Source organism: Eublepharis macularius, chromosome 7 (assembly GCF_028583425.1).
Source record: "Eublepharis macularius isolate TG4126 chromosome 7, MPM_Emac_v1.0, whole genome shotgun sequence".
NCBI classification, from domain to species: domain Eukaryota; kingdom Metazoa; phylum Chordata; class Lepidosauria; order Squamata; family Eublepharidae; genus Eublepharis; species Eublepharis macularius.
The window spans coordinates 75,321,828-75,343,651 of NC_072796.1; the positions used below are offsets into that span (position 1 = coordinate 75,321,828).

The 21,824-nt window shown below is 42.7% G+C and overlaps 2 protein-coding genes across 4 annotated transcripts in view; one reads left to right on the forward strand and one right to left on the reverse strand.

Moving 5' to 3' along the window:
- The window catches only part of OSBPL1A (oxysterol binding protein like 1A), a 92,904-nt gene extending 87,308 nt beyond the window's left edge, over positions 1–5,596 (reverse strand). Inside the window, exon 1 of the mRNA XM_054985320.1 lies at positions 5,510–5,596. The gene's annotated coding sequence lies outside the window, so the exon portion shown is untranslated. The remainder of the gene's footprint in view (positions 1–5,509) is intronic.
- Positions 5,597–14,775: 9,179 nt separating this feature from the next.
- The window catches only part of IMPACT (impact RWD domain protein), a 49,394-nt gene continuing 42,345 nt past the window's right edge, over positions 14,776–21,824 (forward strand). For all 3 annotated transcript variants that reach the window (XR_008597430.1, XM_054985323.1, XM_054985324.1), the window contains exons 1-2: positions 14,776–14,864; positions 16,762–16,890. Coding sequence is in view for 2 of the 3 variants with exons in the window: in XM_054985323.1 (XP_054841298.1) it covers positions 14,829–14,864; positions 16,762–16,890 (165 nt within the window). In the remaining variant the exon portion in view is untranslated. The remainder of the gene's footprint in view (positions 14,865–16,761; positions 16,891–21,824) is intronic.

The window sequence follows — 21,824 nt, forward strand, 5'->3', positions numbered from 1 at the left end:
AAACTGGGAGCCAGTGTTGGTGGGCCAAGACTGGAGTAATATGGTCCATACGACCCACTCCAGTCAACAGCCTACCAGCTTTTCCAGACAACAGCTCTTCCCTGTTGCTCTTCCAAGCAATCATCTGACAAGCAACCCAAAAGAGGCATTCCCAAACAAACAATGGTAACTACAAGAGCTATAAAAGCTAGGGAACCAAATAAATCAGTCAACTAATCCGTTTGTCCAAAAGTTATACTATACCTATGTAATTAATAACTTTCAATATAATCAGTATACTCTTTAAATACATATATGAATGGATTATGTCATGCAGTATAAGGTATGTACATTGTTACATTCATATAAGACCGCATTCCCTCATCCAAGGCTCTCAGTGGTATGAATCAGTCTCTTATATAAGTCCAAGTCTAAATATGAAATATTTCTCAATGTCACCAAACACTGGAGACCTCCGCAGAGGAGACAGATGAAAAAAGTAGCGGGACTGATGAGGGGTCCAATCCATAGGAATAATCAAGGAGAGACGGTAGATGGTCCCATGTAGGACACTAATCTTGATGTTGTTATGTCAGTTGCAGGTGGAGTGCAGAAGATGAGAAGAGGACCCCAAAGGGTCCCCCCGCTACAAGCGGCCGGCTAATTATTGGCTTGTTTCATGCAATCCACTTCCTCAGGGGACGTCACACAATCCACCTGAGTGACGTATGTGTCGTTTAGGGAAGGACAGTTAGATATACACAGACTTATTAAGACGGGAAGCAGAGTGGATATACCGACTGGGAATGTTACAACCTAAGGGACTTAATTCTGAACATAATTTGTCCTGCTTTTTAGACTGATGATATCACTGTATTCAACTTTTGTCACTGTCTCTTTAAACCTCGTATGAGCTGCCATAAGTGTAGATCTCTTTAAACCTTAATGATGCCGTGAGCACTTAATGCTTCCTGTTGGTGGGGCAATTGTAGGATGACTGTTCCTGAACGTGCACTGAATTGTATGCATGAGAGAACTTCTATGAGAGTTGGGTAAGCTATTTTACAGCAGAGAAGGTAATACTAACATTTATGAGACAAAAGTATCTGTATAAGAAATTTCCTTTATTTTATTCTTAGAACATTGTTCATTCAGGTGGATTGTGTGACGTCCCCTGAGGAAGTGGATTGCATGAAACAAGCCAATAATTAGCCGGCCGCTTGTAGGATGGGGGGTGGCCCTTCGGGGTCTTCTTCTCATCTTCTGCACTCCATCTGCAACAGACACAACAACATCAAGATTAGTGTCCTACATGGGACCATCTACCGTCTCTCCTCTATTATTCCTATGGATTGGACCCCTCACCAGTCCCGCTACTTTTTTCATCTGTCTCCTCTGCGGAGGTCTCCAGTGTTTGACGACATTGAGAAATATTTCATATTTAGACTTGGACTTATATAAGAGACTGATTCATACCACTGAGAGCCTTGGATGAGGGAATGCGGTCTTATATGAATGTAACAATGTACATCCTTATATTGCATGACATAATCCATTCATATATGTATTTAAAGAGTATACTGATTATACTGAAAGTTATTAATAATTACATAGGTATGGTATAACTTTTGGACAAACAGATTAGTTGACTGATTTATTTGGTTCCCTAGCTTTTACAGCTCTTGTAGTTTCCAGCAATCATCTGGGGCATGCTGCCTTTGAAAAGAATCTCTATATAGCCATTGTAAACAACAGGTATTGATAGACCCATCCTTCATTAACAAGTCTAAGCACCTTCTAAAGCCATATGCTCATAATGAGTGAACAGTATACTATTCTAGACCAAAGGTGAGAGATGTCATTTTTGAACAATATTCCATGAATTTTTAAAAATCGTATTATAGGGAAGATTTAATTAAAGGGTGGGGGTTTGTTTTTTAAAACCCACAATATTTATATTGCTTTTATGCTGAAAACTGTTAAATTTATTTTAAACCCCTCAGAGTTTTATGTTCTGGTTGGGCTTTTAATACAGGATTTTAATTAACAACTGTTAATGTTTCGTGTTTTTATGTTTTATGTTGGAAGACACCTCAGGCAGGTTCCTGGAGTGGCAGCATAAGCATTTAACCCATCTTAGTCCATGCTGTGCCAATTTTTTGCTTTTAGGAAGTGTTTTACACAAAGGACTATTCACACATAGTATTCTCCACCAGCAATCTAAGTGATACAATCTAAGTTTACACCTCAGTAAACTACCATCTAAGATACCAGCCACCTTGTGGCAATGAATTCTGTAATAAGTTTACAATGTGCTGTTTTAACTACTATCATCTGTACTGAATATGTTGCCCATCAGTTTCACCACGTGAGCCCAAGTTTTAATATTGTGACAGAGTTGAAAAGCAAACACATATACTGTTTTCCATACCATGCCAGCATGGTGTAGTGGCATGACAAGACAGGATCTGGGAGACCCAGGTTTAACACCTCATTGTGCCATGGAAGCTCTCTGGGTGATCCTGAGCCAGTCACACTTTCAGTCTAACCTACCTCACAGGGTTGTTGTGAGGATAAAATGGAGGAGAGGAGAATGATGTACACCACTCTGGGTCCCCATTGGGGAGAAAAGGCAGGGTACAAATAAAGCAAATAAATAATTTAATAAATTCCACACATATCATGTCCCCACTTAACTGTCTTTTTTTTTTTTGCTCAACAGAAAAACAAAGTACTTCAACTCGCTGACCATTTTGGTTGCTCTTTTCTGCATCCTTCCAACTCTGTAATATATTTTTAAAGATAGAGTGACCAGAACAATACACAGTATTCCAGAACAGTGCACTATGTTTATGAAGGCTGGTATGCAGTTTACTGAAAATGGTGATTTTTGCCCAACTTTATGTCAGATTGTTTCACTGTAACTTTCTGCCATCCCAGTTAGCTATTCAGCAGGATGCGGTTACATCAGAAGCAAGAATCTTCGCTGGAACTTATGAAACAGATCTTAGCAAATCAATATCATAGATAGCAGGATACCAATATATTGCAAGAATCTGCAAAATGATCCTAAAATGAAGTTGTAGTTAGTCTGGCAAATTCCTATAGTCAACTTCCTTTGGAAATTTATCGCAAAGTGGCCACAAACAAGATAAATAAACCGATTAAATCAGATACACTTAATGAATTTAAGTGAGTGACCACTGGAACTATACATTTTGATTAGGACAGTAAGTCACTCACTGACCAGTTCATCATTTCAGCATTGCAGGGATGTTTGTGCTATTTGTTTGCTTCTTCTAATAAGGTCATAGCTGTAAATCATGTTATACATGTTCTAGAGAAACACTAATGAATCAGGAGGCCAATCTAGGTTAAAACTGTGGGGGAAATCTGCAACAGCAACAGAGTTTTGGCAATGGAACTGGCCGTTGCTTTGCAGCTAATGCAAACACACCTTAAGAAAGTTACCATATTTGGAGGAAGATGACTTGATTCCACAGAACAGCATTTAAATTGATGTTAGCATGTATTTCATCTCTGTTTCAACACTGACTAGAAAATACATTCTGTTTGAACATGATCTAACATTTCATAACCTGAATTAACATCACTTACAGTTATCTACAAATAGCAAAAAACAGACTCAAATGCGTGCTGTGCGTGATGCTCATGTATGAAAAATGAGCCCATGCTTTTTTTTTTTTAACCAAATATTGGAACATTCTGAAGTTCCATTTGCATGTATGTTTATCACTATGATATCTGCAATTTGGACTTCATGCTGACTTCATCAAGTTCCTAGATGCTATCCCCTCTATGCATAGATTTCTCATTCAAAAGGCACCAAACCATAGTATTTCCCAAATCATCCCCTACTGGCCAGCTGTCAATAAGGGACAAACATGAAAATGCTATCCTGATCAGTAATTCAAATAAGCACAGATGTTCTCATCTTGACACCACAAAACATATGGTTAGCGATACCTAAGTCCAAGTACATAGGATATGAGAACCCTGGATTTAGCAGGAACTACATACAGAACTGGTTGTGGTTTGTTTTGGGAAAAATAAGCTTCTTGGTTCTTTTATAATAAAGTTATGACAAAGCCAACGGAGAAAATTCTGCACTTTATATAAAAATAGCTACTGTGGTATGAGTGGTTAGAGAAGGGCTGGGGAGGCCTGGATTTTTCCTACTCAATCATGAAGCTCCATGGGTTACCTGAAGGCAGTCTCTAACGTATATAACACAGAGTTACTGAAAGGATAAAATAGCTGGGGTAAGAAACAAGTGCAATCAACTCCTTACAGGAAAGGCTGAATAAAAAAAACAGGTTAGCTGGGATAGTGCCACACAGAAAACCCATGCTCTGACTGGCAGCTGTTCTCCACGGTGTCTTTCCCATCAACTACTACTTGACCCTTTCTGTCTGGAGATGCCAGGGTTGACTGGTACCTTCTGTGTGCAAAGCAGACCCTCCACCACTGAGCCACAGCCCCACCCCATAAGGCCATTCAATTCTAGACTGCAAAAACTTTCTGTGACTGAACCTACATTTGGACATTTTTAATTTAAATTGTCTCTGATGAACATGTGCTTACAGGTAATGTTGGCAAAGAATTTTGTGGCACCACATGTGAGTACATCCCGTGGACTGCAGATTTCCAGTGGTAATCCTTATTTTCAAACAATGCCTGTGTTCCTTTAAGACTTGCATGACAAGACTGGGGGAGCAAAACCCCACTCCATTAATTTTACTTGATTCCCTTGGGCCAGTCACTATCTCATCTAACTTTATGGGAGAAGACAACAGAGAAAGGAAGAACACTGTCAGCTCCTTGGGGGAATGGCAGGTTAAAAATCTGACAGATGTGTTACAAAAACAAACGAGCAGAAGAAAATTTCCCTAAGGGAGGACAACTTGTACCTGCTGAGTTTCGTTATGCTGTGCTAACGTTCAGGAACCCTTGCCAGGAGAAGGAAAGCCGTGAGTAACTCTAAGCTTTCAAAATCATTTAAGCAACAGAGCCAATTTGGACAACTCAGCAAGCCTAACAGAAAGGCTGAAGTCATAAGAGACACCCGTGACTTTTTTCAGTGGGAGAGCGAGCTTCCTTTCCCAGACAGTAAAAATCAGCAAGCCCCGGAGAACCGCTTGCAAAGGAACCGAAGCGCGCACAGGTGAGCCAAGCAGCTACGGCGCCCGTCGCCTCCCCTCCCCTCCAAGCAGCGCGGCTCGCGGGCACCCCGACCAAGTCTTGGCCCCGCCAGAGGCTTGGAAGGACACCCCACCCTCAGGCTCCACAGCGAGGCTGCGCATCCCACTCAGCAGAGCCAGCGCAGCGCCCTGGCCCGAGCCCAAGAGGGAGCCCCCAACAGCGTGTCACACGCCCGAGCGAAAAGCGCAGCTCACGCCGATCCTCCCCGAGAGCCTGAAGCGCCGCGCCGCGCCGCGCCACCCGCCCCGAGCTCCCCGCCTCCCTCGCGCTCTCTCCACCCGCCCACCCGCGAGGGAGCCCCTCTCACCGCTTCGGACGGCGCCAGGCCGGGTAGCAACGCCGCTTGGCCAACCGAGGTCCCCTCCGCCGCGCCGCTGCCACTCACTTCACCTGCCCCCCCTTCGGCCCCGCCCTCCTGCTCCTTTATAGCCCGCCCTCCCTCCCGCACGTGACTGCCGAGCCGGCCCTCGCTCAGGGGCGCCCGAGCCCCTCCTCCGGCGCTGGCTGCCGAGGGAAGAGCAAATGCCCGAGGGGCGGCGGAGCTGTGCAGCCCGGCCTCGAGGACTGCCCTGGCTTGGCCCGTGCAGCGTTAACGCGGGGGAAGAGAAAGGCCAGCAGGGAATCACTCTCTGAGGTGTAGATGCTCGTGCAACCTGCTCTTGGTTGGCAAGTTTGCCTTACAACGCGCCGTGTTTCAGGCAGGCGAACACTGATGTTAGCCAGGGCCTCGCGGATGAAACCAGGAGTGCATTGTTAAATGTTTTAAAAATGTTAACCTGACCTTTATTTTGTGCCACTGGGCCCTAGTTATTCTCATTTGCAGCTTAATCTAGTGTACAGATAGGCTCCCTAAATCCATTGTTACCGTAGATTTAAGGACATCTTATTCTGCACAGGATCAGAGTTTCTGGATACCATAAACGTGTTCTGTAAGACTCCTGAAGAGAGTAGCCCTTAGCGGAATTACATCACTAGGACTTGCCTATGCAGAAAACCTATAAATTCACCAGATGCAAAAGCTTCCCACGCTGATAACATAATCCGGTCTCAAGCTCTATATATGAATACACCCTTCTCCAATATTAAGACATTTGAAAGATGATGCTTTTTAAAAAAAAAACAGAAATAGTGTGCATGCAGACTGAATTTAATATACATTTTACACACAAACCTGTGGTATCTCATCTGATTAAAACAAACTTTTGACTCCAGAAACTCTTCGTAGGAATATCTCATAAGGGAAAAAAATCAAAAGTAATGAGGATGACTAACAAGATGATGCTAAGAGAATATATGGAAGAGTGGGTGAACTGGTTTAACTGGTAAAACTATACCTTTGTGGATGTGCAATAAATATTAAACATTTCTTCCTGATCCTGCATCTTTTTATCATAATACTGGAGTGTGGACTGAAATCTGAAACTGATGGCATAAATTAGCTCTGGACTCTTCTTGATGTATGGTTTCTACCCTAACTCAACTCAGCCAAGTTTCAGTTTTGCCTATTGCCTTTAGCACCTGAAAATAATCTTGTAATATATCTCCACAATACAGTGGGAAATATAAAACAGCATATTTCAGAAAATGTTAATATAGGCATTATGCACATCCTAATAACATTTGAAGTGCTGGAACAATGTAGTTTCTATTTCTTATTAGGTTAAATAGGCTAAATAAGTCAGATACTTCAGTACAGTGAGAAAGAGTACTATTTATGTCATTTATAGTCCGTCTTTCTCACTGAAGCTCAAGGCAGATTACAGTGTGTGAGATCAGTACAGTCAATATCAAGGACATTTCAATAAACAATGCCTTAGGGTAAATAAATGCAAGTTTACAAAGACATTAGCAAAAATCTAATGCAGAGATGGAGAAACACTGAAACAGCGCATAAGCAATTCTAGAACTGACATTAGATAACAGAGAACTACCCAGGTCAACAGCCAAATTTTGTGCACAGGTGATTAAATTGCACAATAAATTTCAGTCAGGTGCACTTGAGCTCTGATCTAGATCATATTAGGTGGCTATCATATTGTTGTTGTTTTTAGGTCCCTATTTCCAAATTTTAAAATGTCTAGGTAGGATTATAAATGTTATTTTATACTCACTTTAATTATATGATGTTATTTTAATCAGATATTTTAACATCTATATTTATACTCTTTTAACCGAAGACTCTTTTAACTTGTATATTGTTTACCTAATAATGAAATGTTTTGTTTTATAAGTTCAAATCTGGTTGTGGACCATAAATAAAATGAATGAATGAAAATAAATGAATGAACTACCTAGTAGGATCATACTTAAAGCAACAGGTAGCACATAGGGGAACATTCTTAAAACAATAGATAGTACATAAGGCAATGTAGTGGTGAAGACTATAGTCCTTAATTCATTAGTGAAGCATCTCTTTGAGACCACCTCCCTACAATTCAGCCCTCCTGAGTAAAAAGCCCTTTTGAATAATTCAGTTTTGCATTGTTTGTGGAAAGCCAGGAGAGTGGGGGCTCTCTTGACTTCCTCAGGCAGGCTGTTCCATAGGGCAGGAGCCACCACAGAGAATGCACATGTACAGGCAGCTGCTGATTTTGCCCATGTGCAGGGTGGCACCTGCAGGAGACCCTGTTCAGATGAGCAAAGCTGCCATGGAGGAACATAGGGAGAGAGGCAGTCCCATAGGTATGCCAGGCCAAGGCCGTAAAGAGCCCTGTATGTGATAGTCAATATCTTGAACTGAGCACGGTACCTGACAGATAACCAATGAAGTGACTTCTTGTCTTCCTACCCACATGCTCTCACCTGCACACGTCCTTCTTTTGTCCACTCACAAGCTCTCCCACCACCTGCAGTCACAGCTGCCTACGCTGCCTGCACGTCCTTTCCCGAGTGGTGATGGGTGTACTGTAGCTAGTAGTGCCAGTGCCATGGCCACCAGCAATGCTGATGCATGAGTATGGAGTCAGAAGCAGTGGGCTCCACCAGAAGCCATGAGCCTTGGCAGCTGCCCCACCTTGGCATGTACAGACACTAGCCCTGCTTCCAAGGCTAGACGTCTAGCAACTATTAAGACACCAGGATGACACACAAAAAAGATGGGATAAGTGCTAGGAAAGTTTATTGGTGAAAAAATAGAATATAAAAAGTACTAGGAGATACTGTAGAAAGTTAGGTGAAATGCTAGAACAGAACTTAGTATGTTTATACGGTGTAGCCTTCATCCCAAGTACTGTGTTACTTGCTGCATTATCATACAGAGGTGTAGATAAGGGCAACAAATTTTCAAGGATGTAAAGTGCCCTCCACAGGAGAGCATATAGTCCAACCCTATGCATGTTTACTAGAAAGAAAGTCTTAAGTTAAAGAAGGCTTGTTATCAAGTAAGTATGTGTAGGGCTGAACTTGCAAGCTTAACAGGATCCCAGCTCTTTTGTCTGAAGATAGAGACAGTTAAGAATATGATGCATGAGTGTGAAAAATGAACTGGGAATAACAAAGAAGGACTGTCTCCATGTACAACTGCTTGCTGGTTGTGATCTTTGTTAAAGGTCCTGCTCTGAGCACCTACAATGCAAAAGAGAATATTCAGAAAGACAGGATTACTTTTTTATCATACTATTTGACTGGAGTTATACCTTCCTGCAACCAGCCCTCAATTCTGATCAACTCAAATCAAAGCCAACAAATTAAATTATAGAAAATACAGTTGCAGAAGATTATAAACCACCCATATTAGAGGACGTATTCCTCAAAGTATCTTCAGAAATTTCTCAAACTATCAGAGCAGACTATGTCATTAACCCACTGTGTTTTGACTTCTTCCATCTGTTATTCTAATGCTGCATAAGAATCCTCAGACAAATTACCATTTCTTCTTGCTCTACCTGTATTACCTGTTTGCTCCTAAACTGTCATCAAACTTGCTAATTTACATGTACAATACATGTGTATATAAACTAATCCTACCAGATATTTTAACTTTTATATTTTTTCCAATGCAATCCTTATCTCAGTACACAATTCTAACAGTGCAGTCCTAAAGGGTGGGAGGCTGAAAGTGCACAGGGAGCTAACTAAGACTTACACTAGCGTATCCCAGATTTACGCTGGCATAACCCACCCTATGCCAGCCAAGCGGCCCAGGTGCTCCACCTGGTGCCCGGCCATGGTGGCTGGCTGCTGATGTAACTATGGTGTAAGTCCCCGCTACCAGGGGTATGGGCCGGGGTGCGAGTCAGCCCTCTATGTAGTTTTGAGCCTAGGAATCCCCCCCCCCCACACACAGTGGCAGAAAGTTACATCATGTAAAATGACAGTGTAGCCCATAGATACCCATTGTATGAGGGAAAGTTGTCCCCCCACCCCATGTCTGGCTCTGCCCAAGTGGCCTGGTGGAGCATAGGATGCTGACTACCATGGAGGTTAATCTGCTTAGGCCCCTGTGGTGGCTGAGCCCCCATCCCCGCACCCAATCGGCTCCTGGGGCACCCTACATAACCTTTGGCTGGGATGCCCATTAACCTAGGTAAGTAGGGAGGCAGCTGGAGGCTGGACCTGGGAACCCCCTGCTGTGGGGACTTAGAGCTTGAGGTAGGAGAGAATGTTTGTGGTAGTGGAGCAGGAGTGTGCAGGGGAGACTTTGCAAAATTTGGGGCTTGCCGCGCACTCACATCCAGGGCCATACCCAGAATGTCTAACTAAAAAACACAATCTGAGTTCCCTTGCAGGTTACCAGTCTCCTGAGTCCTGGCTCAGGGAGGGGCAAGGGCACACCAACAGGTAAAAAGGCATTGCGGAGGCGGCTGCCCCAACTTGCTCATTCACACCAGCCTCCCGTTCCCTCTCCCATGCCCCTCCAAACACTGGCCTCTGTGGTTGAAGCTCATCGCAGAGTGGAACTTGAGTGTTGCCTGTGTGTGTCCATTGGTGTGTGTGTGGGGCAGTACAGAGTTCTCTGACAGCGCTGCTGGCGTCTGATAACCCAGGCAGAAGCCAGGCTGCATGGGGGGAGGGGGCAAGGCTTATGCTGGGATGTGGTGATGGGGGATATGGAGCAACATCCTGAGACCTCTGGGGCTCCTACCCCACAAAGCCTTACCTCTCTGTGGAGATACGGATGGACTTCGGGAGTCTTGCACTTGGGGATGGGATGATGGCCTCTGGAGCAGATTTTCTGGTTCCAGAGGTGGTCATTTCACTCTGGGGGCCATCATCTTGTCACCTGAGCACTGCTCTTGAGGTCCATCCCCATTCCCCTCACATCTTTTTGATGCAGTAATGTACTTAGATGGAGCTACTGGATTAGTGGCTCCTATCATATCCAATGGACCTTCCAGCCTCTCTTGTTGTTTCCAATGGACTCGCTTTTCATTCTTCGGAACTTGCCCCTGCTTGCCTTTAAAGAGCTACCTGGACTTGACCACCAAGGCAGCTCTCCCACCAAAGTCCTGAGGGAGTGAACCAGCATCACTGCAGTTATGTGGGCGCCAGGGGCGCTGCAGGCCTCAGGATTTCACTGTGGACTTCAGTGTGTTTATTATGCATTTTGCACTTCTACTCAGGACTGCAGAGTTAGAAATGTACCTTAAACGTTATCCTGATTGGAATTTTTTGTTGAGTTCCATTCTGTTTTCTTCAGTGGATGCATTTATGAAGTTTTACTGTGTAATGGAAGTTGTGTTTGTCCTTGTGAGTGACTGTGGGTCTGGTTCTTAGTGCTGATTGTGTTATCTGTTCCTGCTGCTTGTATATTCAACTGTTACATGCTTTAGGTTTGAAATTATTTTTACCTGTTGTAGTTTTATGATGTTAGTCAGCTTATTTTAATGTTTATTGCAGTTTCTCTGGTTTAAAACTATATTGTAAGTTGCCTTGGATAGGATTTAAGATTAAAACTGTATGATATAAATATGAATATAGTGTTAGATCTAGAAGACATCCAGTCTTCCTAAATCAGATTTTAAACAAAACAGAGACAGTTCACAATTTATGTTAAATGGAAACCCTCACATCAAAGAGCTTACAAATATAAAACCTTTGCAACATAGACAATTTAAAGGAAATTGAAGGCTATGGGCAAGACTGTGTATAAATGAGAACGATTTGTTCAAGATTGTAAGAGCAACTAGATAAGAAAACAAAATCTTGCATTTTTGTACCTCAAAAATTCCTAAACCAGAATGCAGAAAGTTGTGTTGCAAGGACTGATACTGAGTGAGTGTCTATCTCCATGCATCATATGACCTGATTAATACTAGTTCACCTGGTCTGTATGTTTTTGATGGGGTATGTGTCTACCTCTATGTTAATCCTATAAACTCTTAAAATCATGCCTAGCTCTCATGCTGTTACATTTACCACAGGCTTGGCATATAATACAATAAAATCTTGGCAACATATATATTTATTTCAGTACCTGGTATTATAGTTATAATTCTAAATACATTCATGCCCTGTTCTTAAGATTGTATGACAGTATTGGGAAATAGGTGGAAAATTCATAGCACACCCATTCTTCAGTCACGCCACTGGTTACCAGTTGGTTACCAGGTTCAATTCAGTTCATGGCCTTGGACCCATATACCTGCAGGCCCACCTCTCCTACTATACTATACAGTGTGAGCTTTGTTCTTTTGAACAAAATCTTCTGAGGGTGCCACTCTGCAACTGGGCATGATTGGCAACAGGATGTACATGTGCATTCTGTGGTGCCATTCTTGTGGACTGGCCTGCCTGAGGAGATCAGAAAGGCCCCCAAAGTTCTATAATTTCACAGAATCTACAAAACAGAAATATTCAGGAAGGCATCTGTATAAAGGGATTTGCATTGTAGTATGTGGAACAGCTCAGGAAGACACAATTACAAGAGACCTGGACTGTAGCCTGTTGCAGTTTTTATTGTACATATCACCTTGCTTGTTCTGCCTTTGTAATCCACTTTCAGTATTATCGTATGTCATGCCTACAATAGCCCCCCCCCCAATTCTATAATCCTGGTCCTGTTGCAATGTTTATTGGCTGTCCTATGCTGTCTGATTGAATTTTTTAAAAAAAATTCTGTGATTTGAGTCTCAGCAAGAAAGGCACATTATAAATGAAATACAAAAAGATAAATAATGAGTGAGTCTGTGGATTTTTTTTGGAGTTTTGTGAAAGGGTAGTGGGTGCCACTCCAAAATACATGCCATGTGGAGTGGGCAGTTACAAAATGGTGGAAGGTTCCAAGCATCCTGTTAATATGGGATAAACAATTTATTAATACAGATTCCCTGCTGAATCCCTTCATCGTCGGGTCTTAATTATGTACATATTTCTACTCTGCTTTTTGCCCCTCCTCTCTCTTCTGAAGAAACTTACTGGAGGAACCCCCCCCCCCAATTCTGCAAACAGCATCTGAAGAATGGGTCCGTACTCTAGGAAGGCTTATGGTGAAATAAAATATTAAGTTTTAAAGTTCCAATACACTTCCTTTTTATTTTTATGCTTAGAAATGTTTTTAGATATGCTTGTCTCCATAGCTTTGAACACTATAAACTTTCATCTGCTTAAGGCTATATTTCTCATATATGGTTCATCAATATGAACACCATTAATTTCAGTGCAATGTCTTCTGACATAACTCCCACTTACTATATGCAATGTAATTAGCAGTAACATCTCCCCCCTAAAATGTTATGAGGGATAATATATTGTAAAAATATATTTAGATATTAGAAAAAGAATAAGGAAGTTTAATTGTGAATTAGAGCAGTGCCCAAACCTCTAAAGATGCATTAATGTCAATACATTAATAAACCATAAGTTATGTGTGAAACAGCCGTGTGAGTCTATAAAGTGCCATCAGGTCATAGATGACTTAGGGTGACCCCTGCTGGGGTTTTCAAGGTAGTTTGTCATTGGCTGCCTCTGCAGAGCGATCCTGCTTTTCCTTGGTGGTCTCTGATTCAAATGCCAATCAGTGCCGACTCTACTTAGCTTCCCAGATCTGATGAGACTGGGCTAGACCTGGGCCATCCAGATCAGAGCAAAGTAACTATATGAATCATGAAAAACAATACGCACGGGTAAAAAAAAACACCTTTATAGCTGACCTGAAAATTTAAAAGTAGGTTTATAGTTCTTAATGACATTTAAATTACTTTTAAATAAACTTACAAAATGTTGATGGTAAAACGTGGTTCTCCTACAGAATCTAGGCATTATCTATGACTGCAGTAGATAATGTAAATAAAGTGCTCTAAATTCAAGGAAAAGACATCATTTCCAGGAAGACTGAAGCCCTCATGTGCCTTTATAATTAACCACTGCTGATACAAAGCTCCCGCTGATAGACAAATGCCCAATTTTGAATGCCTGAAATGAAAGTATATTGGAAACTATTTTCAGATAAGAGATGACAATCTGGCTGGTTCATATGGGCTGAAATAGACTTGCCAATTACACATAAAGTGCTTATGAACATGATGCTTCATGTGCACCACAAGTTTTGACTAATTTACATACAGCATTAGCATACAGAAGTGAACTTGCACTAGACAACAACAACAAATGCATGTTAATATGACAGGGTGAGTATGGAAACTTTACATGGATATATATTCAAGTCATGGCTGATCCCCATGTTTGTTTTAGTTTATAAGCAATTCTAACACAAAAGGGCTTCTAGAAGCACTTTGGAACACTAGTAGACTCAGGCCGGTTGGGATAGTGTAGAGGCTCTGATTGCATGAACTGGTGCTTCCATGTGGGGCCTGTACATGCAGGACTGAAATAGATGTGACGGTGGCCACTACGGCCACAGGTAGCTTAGCTGCATAAGCATTCCATGCACACACCGTCATGTTAAAATGCACTAGGTTACTCACATGTAAGTATTCCAGCAACTGATGGTCTGGATGGATATGCTACTGGTGTGGAAACACCTCATGAAAATACATTATAGTTGCATTTAAACAATAAATCCAATATTAAAAAGAAACCTTTCCCCATGATTTCCATCACATTTCAGCATTGAAGCAATTGCAGTAATCCTTTTTTGCAGTGTAAGGATCACTCAGATTGCTAAAGCAGTGCGTGTTCCACCAGCATGTGCAGGAGCAAGTCTGATGTAGCCGTTAAGAGCGGCAGGACTCTAATCTGGAGAACTCCGTTTTCCCCCCGTTCCCCAAGAAAACTTGAAATACGTGTTTAGAATTAGGATGCTAGCTTATTAAACTCCATTAACCCCTTTTGCACCATTCTTTGCAATGAAACTTTGTAAATAGTTGTTGAATCGCGTTACGTACAAGTCAAAAGCATCGAAAACCGGTCCAGAGAATAATCGACGCCTGGCTTCTCTGCACTGTCCTCCCTCCCATGCCCCGCTCCACATCCTCCTCCCCACCCTGCTTTTGCTCCAACCCATCTCCATTGGCGGAAAAGGGCCAGGGCGTCCAGGACACTCCACGACCCCATCGCTGTGTCTATGAGGAAAAGGTGGGCTCACCAAGACTATTTGATGGAAGCATGGGCTGCAGTCTCATTAGTGCGCATGCGACAGCGTCTTTCTCGCGCATGCCTTCTAAATCGCTTTTCTATCTGGGTTGCGGAGCCTACCGGAGAGAAGAATTTAGCCTCTTTACTACCCAATGGCGGCAGCTGACCCGGAAACGGCCCAAAGACAAGTGAGGATGTGACTCCCTGCGTCAAGAGAGGCAGCAGTTAAGCGTGCGGTGCTAGTCTGAAGGCGTTAGTGCGAGAGCTGCCTTCGGGTTGAAAGAGGGAGAAAGGGTGGTTTTAGGACGGAAATAAGATATGTAAGACACCCGCTGTGATTTGCAATGACTTACTCTGGAGTCATGGGGAGCCTTCAGGGCTATCAACGTTTATTCTAGCATAAGCTTTCGAGGGTGAGAATTTACTTCATTAAAGGCCTGAAATTTGGACACGTTCACACGTTTAGGTTTTGTTGGTAGAGGAGATGGTTATCACGGAGCGTAAATGTGCATTTTTATAGAGTTTTGCTGTTATCACAGGCCTGCAGTCTTTTTGTTGGTGGTGGTGGTGGTGGTGCAAATGAGTATAGGGGACAGCCGCTGTGTCATATCGCAAGCCTGGTTTAGATTATCCTGTTCATAAAATCTTATAAGGCTCCTGTTTACTTAAAATGGACTTAGGGTTGCCAGCTCTAGGTTGGGAAATACCTGGAGATTTTGGGGGTGGAGGCTGGAGAGGGTGGCGTTTAGGGAGAGGAGGGACCGAAGATGGGTATAATGCCATGGAGTCCACCCTCCAACGCAGCCATTTTCTTCAGGGGAATTTATCTCAGGGGCTGGAGATGAGTTGTAATTTTGGGAGATCATCAGTCACCATCTGGAAGCTTTGGTTTGAATATCCACCCAGAGTGGATTCAAGACATATTCAAGAAAAATTCAAGACATACATTTGCTGTTAGGCTATTCACTGTCTCTTAGTCTAATCTACTTGACAGCGTTGTGAGTGAGAATAAAATGGAGAAGCGGATGATGTTAGCAGCTATGTCATTGGGATTTCTAAGAAAAGTTGAACAGGGTTGACTTATAAGAGTGTGAGCCATGAAGTTCTGAGTTCAAGTATTACCATTGTCAAGTAGTTTTTAGGTAAGCTGCTTCAGTTTATCATCTTCTGGGGATAGTCTGCCTTCCCTTTTTAACTGGCTCAGCTTCTTTGCCTTTAGGAGCAGAAGCAGCCTGACATGCAGAAGTTAAGCAAGAGATTCTTTTCCTATGGCTATCTGTGTATTAATAAAAGTTCCAGCTCTGCTAGTACTGGGTTGCTGTGAATGATAATAAAAATGGCTAGACAATCTATTCCCCTCCCCTATCAGTTGCCTTTTTTTGTTTCTAAAAATTCAAGACATACATTTGCTATTTAAATGGCATGCAATTTTTGTAGTTATAGGTTAATCAAAGCCTATAAAAGAATGTCAACTCAAGTTTATTCAAGCTTAACAGCCCATAGGCCATACACTATAAAAACAGAATTTAAGGATTGGAAATCACAGTAAAACAAAAGTTTGCCATGATGTCCACAATGCAGCTTTTGCAGAGGCTATCCAGAAGTAAACTTATTCTTGAAGTGTCAGGGATAGCTGAATACTTCAGTAGCCATTTCCTAAGAAATCTCTCTCTGGGTGTTATATACTTTGGACAGTAGAAAAAATAGGGGACAATGAATCAACCACTGCCAGAGAACTGTCACGGAAGTGCTCATCTGGAGGTGTCTTTGAGAAAAGAGTCCTTCATCTGAGCTGTTGGCAGCACACTGCAATGTGCAATCATGTAAGGCCACCTTTGGAACTGCCAGCTTATTAAGGTAGTGAAACAGATCAAGGTAGTGGATCAACAGATTAAGGTAGTGAAACAGTGGGTACAGGACTTACTTCCCAAATGGAGCGGGGAGCATTTTTGTGCAGCATCTTTTTGGAGGGAGTTCCAGTACTGTTTAAGCAGCTTCTCTATAAGTAATGTTCATCTTCTTTCAGTTAATTTTGCTGTGTGAATAACAATACAAGGTAGAATAATTCAACATTGTTTCTGTCAGACAGAAGAAATTGAAGCCCTCTCTGCTATATATGGTGATGAATGGTGTGCTGTTGATGAAGATGAGAAGATATTCTGCATTAAGATTAGTGATTGTTTGGAACAGCCAAAGTGGACTCTTTGTTTGCAAGTAAGTTTGTTGTTACATAATTTGCCTTAGAACTTGCAATTTGAGAGTCTCACCTGGGGATACTGGCTCTATTTAAGATTCAGACCTTTTGGTACCTGTGTACACCACAGTCTCTAAACATTTTCTTTTAAAAGGTAAATCTTAGTTCTTCAGCCAAAGGACTATGAAACTTGCTCTGTTATTAGGGTTGGCAACAGGCCTGGAGAGGATTTTTCTGTCACTGTAGTAGAGGCTTAATGTGTAGCAATGGGCAGCTGAAGTTTTTCAAGGCATTGAGGTAAATAACATCACATTTTAAATAACATACCATTAAGCCTTTGTTAAAGAGACTGGACATTTTCCCCTCCAGGTCTTTTGCCACACTGTCTGTAACCCCAAGGTAGTATTAAGCAACTCCTACTGCAAGATAGTAAATGTTTTAAAACTGAGGGGAACTTCAGAAGCAGTCTGTGGTATGCTAATAGTGGATCAGTAGTTCAGTGGGAAAAATGAAGAAGTCCACTGAGTTGTTAATTCCTTTCGTTTTGGATTCTGCCCTGTATCTTTAAAACACTGACTTCAAAAATTCATTCCAATCCTTTTTTTTTCTTTTTATCATACATTGATTATGCACACTAGAACAGGCTAAACTGGAAGAGTTGTTTTGCTTTATGTATTCAGTTAATTTTGGAGGAAAAGGACCGCAAACTAAGTTAGCCAAACCTAGTGTAACTGAATGAACTTTGTTAGATGCAATACCAAATAACCGATAGGCATTATATGAACAAGCCTTTTACTTTTCTGCTCATCACACACTGAGGTTCCCTGAGGTTTGTTTGTTTATTTATAGTCCACCTTTCTCACTGAGACTCAAGGCGGATTACACAGTGTGAGATTAGTACAGTCAGTATTAGGAACATTTGCTGTGTTATTAGTCTGCTGCTACGTGCAAATTCATAGTCTTCCTGGACACCAAAATTGCAAACTGCAGTTATCTGTGGTTTGTAGTTCTGGTTTCAGAGCAAGTTATATTTTATACAAGAATGCTGAACTACAGCATTTTAGAAACAGTAAAGACAGAATAGGCACTGTCCAGAATTCTGCAGAATTTTAATGCCCATTCAGATCTTTTAACATAAGATCTTTTAACATAAGGGTGGAATCAATCTGAAACTCAAAGATGACAGAACAGTTCCTGCTCATGTGAAGTTCTGTATGTCTCACATGAGTACCAGAGCTACTGGGATGGACCATGTGACCACAAACCACATTCCCATAAGAGATGTGGGTGTGCATCTGTTACTGTGATCTAACCAGAATTGCATTTATTGTGAGAAATTGATGTCTGTCTTGGAAATCAAAATTTTCTGTGATACGTGTGCTTTGGTATTGCTTGTTGTTTATAGGGTAGTATAAGCTGTCTTTTGGGGAAAAACTGTATGCCAGTACATTTGGTTAGTCCTAGGGATGTACAACAAAAAAAGATTAGGGTTTCTTGCTTCGGCATTTCCAAAGCAGGAAAAAGAGTTGGAAATTGCTTATTAACCTGCTTCGGTATGCTCTGTAAAGATTCAGAGCACACCAGAAAGCAGCACTTTTCTTGCCGCTTGCAAGGGGCAAGAAAAGTGTTGCATTCAAACTTCCTGCCCCACTGCTTATTTCACCCGAGGGAAACCCCTCATCCCTCTCCCGTTGGGTGAAATAAGTGGTGGGGCCCAGGGCGCCCCACCTGTCATTTGAAGCAAGCGATACAGGGTTTGAAAGCACCCCTTTCTGTGCCAGAAACTTTCAAACTTCCCACTTTCAAACTTCCTGCCGTGCCGCTTTGTTGCTCCATGGGAGGGGGAGAAGGGAACCCTCCTCATTGGTGCACAGAGGCACTTTGACTGTCATTTTCCTAGAATATCAAGCCAGGTTTAGGAAACATTGTATCAAAGTGGGACATAAGGGGATAGTGTTATGTGGCTGTTCCAAAAAGCCCCAGTCCAGAAAGCCCCAAACCAGAGCAAAACCTCTGTCTGAAAGCAAACCTAGTCTTAATGATATATTTTAATCATTGAATTTGGACATTTTCAGTGCAGTCCTAAGCAGAGTTACTCCAGTCTAAGCCTATTGATTTCAATGGGCTTGAAGTGGAGTAATTCAGTTTAGGATTGCCCTGTTAGTTTCCTTCGCTTGCTTTTGTAGCACAGCATTCAAAAATGTCTTTGTGTAAACCAATTATTTTCATTTGGTAGAAGCTAAAATACAAGTGGCAGCAGACTTGTCAAATGGCATTGTATGTTTGCTATGCATATGCTTCCTCTACAGTTAATAGCTTTTTTGCTCAGGGTAATGTTGAACTCCTTAAGGCAATCCTAACCTCACTTCAGTCTTATATAACTTCTCAATTTAAAAAAAATTGTGTAGTCCACTAGAATATTCTTAAGTTACAAAACAGACATATACCTTAAGAATCTCTTCTTATGCACTTTGTCAGCTCCTGCACTGAGGTCATCAGAGCCTGGGGTGGGTATGTCCTCCAGGTTAGCTCCTAAGGTGGAGAGATGCCCTTTTGACTGGTCTCAGAATTGGGGGGGGGGGGGTACAGCATCCTCGAACCCCTTTATACAGGGCTCCTACTCTCTGGCTTGGGTGCTTCTCAGCCAACTTCCTCCCCAGCCTGCTGGGGCTCTCTCCCTTTATAGGGGCTTCCCTGGGTCTGGCCTGCCCCTCTCCCAGGTTCCACCCCATACCTGCCCCCACCTGTGTCGGCAGGTACCTGGGCCAATGCTTGGCTTGGCCATGGGATCCTCCTCTCCGCCTTCCCCCTTCCTACTCCAATGGGACGAGTTCCACAGGGTGGGGCTGGTGGACTGCTTTGGGACTCCGAGTCCACCCCGCCTTGCCAGAGCTTCTGCAGGGGCCTTGTCTGTTGGGGTAATGTCTGCTCCATTGCTGCCCTTCCCTGGCCCAGCAGGCACGGGCTGCCTGTGCGCTAGGCCCTCTGAGGCATCCGGGGCTGCCCTGTGCCAGTGGCATGCTCCTCCATGTCCTCCTCCTCCGCCACCTTCCCGGGGCTTTCCTGGGCTGCTGCCTGGGCAATCCCGCAGCCAGTGGCTCATTCTCTGGCCTCCTCCACCACAGCCGCCTGCTCCAGGTGCCCAGGGCTTCCCCTGGTGTCGATGCCCTCCTGGCTCTCTCCCTCTGCCACGGGGCCCACTGCTGACTCCAGCTCTGGGTTGGCAGGGCTGCCCCGCACACACACCACGGTTTCCATCAGTTCGGGAGGCCATGGAGGAGGTAAGTTCAGGGGAGGGGGCTGCTGCCACCAACGACCTCCAGACACACTTATTATGTCTTGCCTGTTAACTGATTGTGTGTGTTTTCTTGCTTAATAACATAAGTGCCTTGTTGGAAGGATTAGACCAAAGTCCAGCATTCTTTGCAAGAATGCTAGTAATCAGCGAGCTCTTAGGAAGTCTTCCAGAAATTGATCTGTGATCCATCAGTGAATCTTAAACTGCATACTTCCCTCTGCTACCTTAGAATTGCTAAATTGACAGTTTCTACTGATTGCCCATTACCATTGCAGACACCCATTGTGTCATTCCTCTGGGTTTGTTGTCCCCCAGAAGTAGGATTTCATGGAGCTCAGTGAGAAGTAGGAGATAGAAGTGCCTTTAGATAGTTGCTTAACATCCTGATTCTTTGTGTGTTACTCAAATTAAGTTCCCTTTTTGTTCAATGCAACTTACTTCCAGGTAGACTTTGGTGTGTTGGTTTTTCTTGTTATTAAAGAACCTATTAATTTCTCAGATCTGTTCTGAATGCTCAGATTCCCCCCCCCCCTCAAAATACAGAGAGTGGGACAAACCCACCTGGGAATCACAACAATTAATCACACAATTAATAATTCTGCTTATAATAAAGTGTCCAGTGCTCATGCAATTACTTATACATATCCTAGCACACAATTTCATAGAGGTCATATAATCAATACCTATGAATCAGTCCTTGTAATTATATACCACTCCCCCGGTGCGAGACAGACTCAGGGAGAGAAACTCCGGTACCAAGTCCAAGGTAAGAAGAAATTAATTCCTCTCAATTTGTAAAAATATGTATCTTCATTCTTTACTTTTCAGTTGACAAGTGAATTGTAGTACTGGATAAGGAAACGTACATCAGAGAAGTAGAAAGGCAGTTGAGCGACAAAACAAGTTACCTCACGATTTCCAGTGACCCTACATTGCACATTCAACATCTTGTAAAAGTGGTGCTTAATGAGGCTGCTGCGATGGGGGAGATCAATGACTCCATTTATCATGCTTTAAGGAGTGAATCCTCGACAGTCCAAGTATTCTATGTCCTCCCGAAGATACACAAGAATATCTTCCCCCCTCCCAGGAGACCTATAGTATTGGGTTGTAGATCAGTACTAGAGCCATTGGCAGTCTATCTAGACTCCTTTCTACAACAGGCAGTATTTCAGATTCCATCATATATTAAAGATAGTAGGGACTTCATAAAATTAATAGAGGGCACGCCTACTGGATTAGATCAAATTTTGGTGACCATGGATATTAATTCATTATATACTTCCATCCCCCATGAGGCAGCTAGGGAGAGGATAGAAATTACATTACAAGCTAGACCAGATCTTGTTCCACCTACTGAGTTTCTCCTGGAACTATTAGACTTGATACTGGAGAAAAATGATTTTAGGTTTTTGGATGAGTATTACTTCCAGGTTAAAGGAGTCGCAATGGGGTGCACTGCAGCCCTCAGTATTGCGAACCTTTTCATGGCAAAATGGGAAGCTGAGCACATTACTAGCCAGGCCAACCCCGTTCACACAGATGTCTTCCGACGGTATATTTATGATTTGTTCATTTTGTTTAGAGATTCCTCTCTGGTAAATAGATTTTGTGAATGGCTGAATATTCAGGATGTTAATATCCAATTCACGTGGC